Raw genomic sequence first — 6,073 nt, 5'->3', positions numbered from 1 at the left:
TTTTCATGATAATGTCATCCGTAGCATTTTATAGCAGAGGAAAAATTAATATCTACATCATATGTTAACTTTAAAAAATTCTATAAAACACTAAATATATAATAAAAAATATGCATATAAGGACATATGTAAACTGCTTTGGTAACATCATATTACAGATGTTTTCAGTGCATTGCAGAGTTTCCAAGGAAACTTCAGACAAAGCTATATTTGCTTTGAGGAAGTACTGTATAATGCCATTCCTAAAGAAGCATAAACATTTTTTCCAGTAGTAAGATGTACTCAAACCACAATATTACTTAGTACTGGGTGTCTTCAAAACAACTAGCTAAATGTTGCTTATATTATAAACAAGAAGTCCTTTATGTAATTTTTGTCATAAACTGGACCGAGCTGTGAGCGATATCATTATTGTGCTGATGGCCGACAGCGTACAGGCGTTGGAGGTCGAAGAGCCGGATCCTCTTGCGTACGCATCTGCGCAAAGGAGAGGCGGGGAGAAGGTAACATTAACCTTAACGTCCATGAACCCAAACCTCTCCCCTCCCCAGATTTTAATTGTTTCCTCTGATGGAGCGCGGCGGCGGCAGGAGGCGAGGGGGCTCCCGGGGAGGTCGGACCCCACGCGCGGTCCCCTCCTCCTCTTCACTGGCTTTCACCTCTCTAACCAAATTTTTGGTTTAACTTAAAATTCCTGCCGCTGTTGCGTTGAGGCTACTTTCACAATTACATTCCTTCATACCCATTTAGTTATTATTTTATTTTTTTTACATTTTTACTATATTGCAGCTGTTACTTATGGCACCAGCCTGGCACGATCCACGTCCCGGAGGAGCTGCGGACCTGCTCCGTGGCCCACTGCGCCGAGCCAAATGCGAACCGGCGCGCGTTCCTGCTCTCCTTCGCTCTCCCGTGTCTGCTGATGACATTCTTCCGTACGGTTTATAGAGCCGCCGCGTACAACCACGGCGGAGACAATTCTGATCTCACCCGGGGTTTTTTTTTTTTACATTGCTGTAATTTTAATGCCATATTCCTGCATTGCAGAGGCTCCTGATTTAATGCAGCGTATAAACTGTGGCGTTATTAATGGAAGACGGGACATGGAGATTTTGCAAAAGCAATGTTGTGTAATAAAATACTCTCTTCTGTGTTTGTTCTTCTACACAACCTCATTTCCCTATATAAATATTTATGCATCCAAGACACAATGGAATATGGCTATACAGTAGCCTTATAAATTTAAAAGCCTCCGAACACTGCATTTTGTATTTTGTTAGAGTGAATTGCAGTGAAACAATATAGTCAACATATATGGAAGTAAGAGAGTGGGAAAGCGTCTGGGAATCTTAAATACAAATATAACTACTTACGGTGGCATTTCTTAGGGTGCAATCTTGACTCGGGCTGGAGCGACTGGGTAAGGCTGGGTTTCAGCTCCCTGCCTGGGAAGTGGCCAGCCCTACAGCCTGCCCCGCTCCGCTCCGGGGCTCCGCTCCGTCCCCGTTTGTGGGTGCAAACGGCGACCGGGGCGAGGCAGCTCTGCCCGCCAGCCACTGAGGCGGAGAGGGGCCAGGGACGCCGGCTCCCCGCGGCTCGGCGGCAGCAGGAGCGGGCACCCACCCCGGTTCCTCCCCTCCTTACTTGAGATCTTTGGAATTCGGATTTGTTCGCTGCTGCTGCCGTCGCCCCCGTCGCTGAAGGGCTTTATCTCTATGATGTAGTCCTCGTTGAACGGCAGGGAGAGCTCCACGGAAGTTTTATTCGTTTCTATTACGGACGTGCTGCTCTGCCTGTTCCACCTGTACAACACCTACAGCGAAGGGGAGAGAGAAGAGGAGGCAGAAAGGGCGGAGATGCCCGCTGCCCGAAAGGCATCCAGATTTGCTGCTGCTCTCGTCCTGCCTCGGATACGCAGATGCGCGCTGCTGTCGCAGAGGGGCCAATCGGACTCCCCCGGGGGTTTTTGGTTTTGCTGGGGACCCACGCCAGCACAGCGGCGACGGTCCCTGCATGGGGAGGTGACACTGGGAGGAGGGCGATGCCAATGTGCAGCACGAAACACAGCCCCAGTACCTGGCAGAGCCCCTCGGTGAAATCTTTAGCTTGATGGAGCTAAAATAAATGCCAAGGCTTATGCAGAGAAGCCAAAACTTATTACGTTCCTTCAGGAAACTGAGTTGGGGTATTTGATGCAGGGCCGCAAATGGCTTTGCAGAATAACTGGCTTTTTTGCATTATTCCTAAGATCTGGGAATTCTACTAATTTTGATCACAAATCGTGACATAAAATGTAAGAGTTCCAGGAAAAAAGAAGAAAAACAGGAACTGTTTTGCTATAATTCAGGAAAGAAATCCATCTGCCTGTGCTATCCTAACAGTAAGTTAAAAGAGGACTTTTTAGACACCCGACAGATGGAGTTTGCTTTTTCAGGGTGAGGAGTCTCTCTCACCCTCTCTCCATTGACTTCTTAATTTGATTTTCAAACCTGAAACGTGCAGGGAAAAGTTGGTCCAAACTGCTGACGTTTTGACTAAAAACCCTGAGGAATTACTTATTTTTGACAATCTGATATAGTGCACCAACGATACTTAAAAGTTAGTGCAGAAATTCAGGAGAGCTGGCGCAGGCTCGCAAAGCTGCCGCCGCCGCCGGCATTCCAGATTGCGAACAAAATATGAAGCGCGTCCAGGTTCTTCATCGTTTCAGGCTCTGGTGGAAACCGTTTGCACAACTCAACCCTCAAGGCATCGGCTGGCAATTGCACACCGATGTCTTCTTTGGGCCAAATTAAACCCTCGTGTAAGGCGATAGAGCTGAATTCTTCCCAAGATTTCTCTCTAGTTAAATTATACCCTATTAAAACTGCTTCTAATGAGGATATTTTCTTTTCCTTTTGGCTTTGCTTTCTGAAGAAAATGGGAGCTATTAAAAAAGCATTTTATTTATCTGCAATTAAGGAGCTGACTACAGCCTTTGGAAGGTTTCCACCGAATGCAGGAGAGCAGTCCTGCAGTGGGAGCTTCGGAGGGAAGGAGGAGGTGAAGGTCCGTGGACTGAGCCCCGCCAGGGCGAGCATCGCTGGGGCGAGCAGCCAGCGGAACGGGCTCACTCTCCACAGGTGTGGCTTCTGTTTCTGGAGGAATGCTCCAGTTTGAACCTGGAAAACCACGCAAGCACCGTGAAAAACACCTCGCCTGGTCTTACTATAAACCCCAACCCGACCCTGGATTCGTGGACGTGCTCCCTGCAGCCCAACACCAGAACCCAGCGACTGCGAAGCTTAGTGAGGATCCTCTGCGGGAGCAGGGGGTGGTGCGGGGCAGTGCTGCCCGGCTCCCTGCCCTGGCAAACGACTCACTTTGTAGCCTCTCACTTCTGACTCGTTGTCCAGCGCTTTCACTTGGTCCCAGTTCAGTATGATCTTGGAGTCAGATGAATTCCATATGATGTTCCCGGGGGGCTGACTCGGTGCTATACCAAAATACACACAGCGCCGTTATTACTAAGGAGCACCGCTCCCCAGGTGGATCCCTCCCAGTCCCAAAGAGGCTTCCACCAGCACAGCTGAGCGTGCCCAGAGTCCGATCGCTCTGGAAAGCTAACGAGCTGTTTCACTGATCTGTGTCCTCAAGGTCACAGGCGGGGTGACACAACACAGCGCTCTAAATGAAAAAAGGATTCAGTCAGTTGCTCAACATGCCTGAGACCAGAAGAAAAAAGCCCTCTTGAACGAGGAGATAAATATTTAATTTTCCTGCACAGCTGTGATTTCAGTTTTGCACGCTCTGCTTACTTAACGCGGGGAAGAGCCTTACAAAAAAAAAAAAAAACCAAACCCAAAAACCCGGCAAAGAAAAGTCTAACAGCTCCTTCAGACTCATGAAAGCTTGAAAACGAGAGAGGGAAGCATGGGCAGAAACCCTCCCAGGCAAGAGCCCCCAGGCCTCGCAAACACTCACGCGGCTTTTTGGTTGTGACGTTGACCGCGGCACTGGAGGGGCCGGTCCCAGCCGTGTTGTACGCCCTGACTGCCAGGTGATACAGCGCATTGCCTCTCAGGTTGCTGACTTTCGTAGATGTCTGATTGCCAACCGTTCGAATCCTTTTTGCGTTTTCTTCCTTTTCGTCGTGTCTCCAACATCTGACCTGAGGAGCAGAGCAGGTACGTGTTTACCTCCAGCTACGGGCTGGCAGCACCCGTCCGTTTCCAGCGCCAACTCTGGCAATTCCACCCAAAGCGCAAGTGCCACCGGGACAGATCCTGCACCCTGTTACAATCCTTTCTCATTCCTCACTAGAAACCAGCCGGCCTGCAGCGCTCCCTCCCCAGGACCTCAGAGGCTGCCTGGCCATGGAAGCGTGTTCATGCAGGTTTCCCCCAGCAAGCTCTGCTCTCCGTTTTCAGCCAGATCACACAGAGAAAGATCTATAATTGTCTACTGTGTGACAGAAACCTCCGTGTCCTGAAGAGACAAAAGGAAGCAAATACGCCACAGGAACCCACCCACCCCACGGCAGGCAGGAGCAGCACCGCAACGACTGCCCAGGATGTATCTCCATGTCTCCTCAACGCTTATTACTGAAAGGATGCGCCGCGTTGTTTTTCCATACCTCATATCCCTGTATTCTTCCTTTGTGTTGGTTCTCCTGAGGTGGAGCCCAAGAAACTTCAACGTCTGAGGCAGAAAGACTTTTGGCCAGAACAGTGGTTGGGGCTCTCGTTGGCTCTGGGTAGAGGATTTAAAAATAAAATTAAGAATTTTCAAATTTATGTTCAATTAGTCCCAAACTTCAAGGGATTTATTTTCTTCGTTGCAGGAGAAAAGAGGCATGCCATCAAAACAAACTTCCGCGTTTCAAAACGATGGCCTGTCAGCCTGTGCCAGACGGCACCGCTCCTCTGCCTAAGAAATAATAAGATGTCATGACTAAACTCAACCCAGGATACCATGTACTGTAATTAGGACAAGAGGGAACATTTTCTAATCAGTGGACATTAATTCATACTAAATCTCAGCGGAATTCTTTCCAGATTACATATTACTTTTCCATTAGTATCAAAAGATTTCATTACGATTAATGTTATTTTAATGACTATCAAAAGAATTAATCATGGCTCGCCATTTATTATAAATCAGAGCGAGGATTAGGTATCAAAGGATATGTCAAGGTGGATACTAAACCCTTTCAGACCCAGTCAACCTCCCCGTGTCCACCGGCGGGGAGGAGGGAGAGGCGGTGGGGTGGGCTCCTGGCTCTACCTTCCTCCGCCGAGTAGACGACTGTCACGGGGCTGAACGAGCCTTCCCCCTTGTTGTTGTACACCCCGACTTTAACTTCGTAGGGGGAGAAGGGCGGCAAGGTCTCGTTGCGGAAGACGTATCTGGCAGCGTCCGGGGAGGCCACGACAGTCTGCATCCAGCTGACAGTGCCGTAGGGGCGGAAGGCCACCACGTACCCAAAGCCACCTCCGTTCTGCAGCTCCTCGGGCACTGTCTGCGGGCAGGCAGATAGCGGGAGAAATGGCACTGTCAGCAATGGCACACATTTGTCTGTCTGTCTGCACGCTGGCTGTTGCTCTTGGTCCTTCTAAAGCTACTGTCCTAAACAGAGCATTAGAATCATAGATTCATAGAATCATAGAATCGTTTAGGTTGGAAAAGACCTTTAAGATCATCCAGTCCAACCATTAACCTAACATTCCGAAGTCCACACTAAACCAATCAAGGGTAGACTAGACTGAACCATGTCCCCAAGTGCCACCTCTGCCCGTTTTTCGAACACTTCCAGGGATGGGGACTCCACCATCTCTCTGGGCAGCCTGTTCCAATGCTTGACCACTCTTTCTGTGAAGAAATTTTTCCTAATTTCCAACCTAAACCTCCCCTGGCACAGCTTGAGCCCATTTCCTCTCGCCCTATCGCTAACTACTTGGGAGAAGAGCCCAACACCCCCCTCCCTGCCCCCTCCTTTCAGGCAGCTGTAGAGAGTGATCAGGTCTCCCCTCAGCCTCCTCTTCTCCAGGCTGAACACCCCCAGCTCCCTCAGCCGCTCCCCACCAGCCCTGTG

The 6,073-nt window shown here is 49.3% G+C and overlaps 1 protein-coding gene across 1 annotated transcript in view; it reads right to left on the bottom strand.

The window, feature by feature from the left end:
• Positions 1 to 376: 376 nt before the first annotated feature.
• Positions 377 to 6,073, bottom strand: part of CNTN4 (contactin 4) — a 119,464-nt gene continuing 113,767 nt past the window's right edge. The window contains exons 15-20 of the mRNA XM_075714550.1: positions 5,266 to 5,500; positions 4,616 to 4,731; positions 3,964 to 4,150; positions 3,363 to 3,475; positions 1,645 to 1,813; positions 377 to 477 (exon numbers count right to left, since the gene is read on the bottom strand). Of these exons, the coding sequence (XP_075570665.1) occupies positions 377 to 477; positions 1,645 to 1,813; positions 3,363 to 3,475; positions 3,964 to 4,150; positions 4,616 to 4,731; positions 5,266 to 5,500 (921 nt within the window). The remainder of the gene's footprint in view (positions 478 to 1,644; positions 1,814 to 3,362; positions 3,476 to 3,963; positions 4,151 to 4,615; positions 4,732 to 5,265; positions 5,501 to 6,073) is intronic.

This window comes from Pelecanus crispus, chromosome 7 (assembly GCF_030463565.1).
Source record: "Pelecanus crispus isolate bPelCri1 chromosome 7, bPelCri1.pri, whole genome shotgun sequence".
In the NCBI taxonomy this organism is placed as follows: Eukaryota; Metazoa; Chordata; class Aves; order Pelecaniformes; family Pelecanidae; genus Pelecanus; species Pelecanus crispus.
The sequence above is the reverse complement of the archived record's forward strand: the minus strand, read 5'-3'. Positions and strand labels throughout refer to the sequence as shown.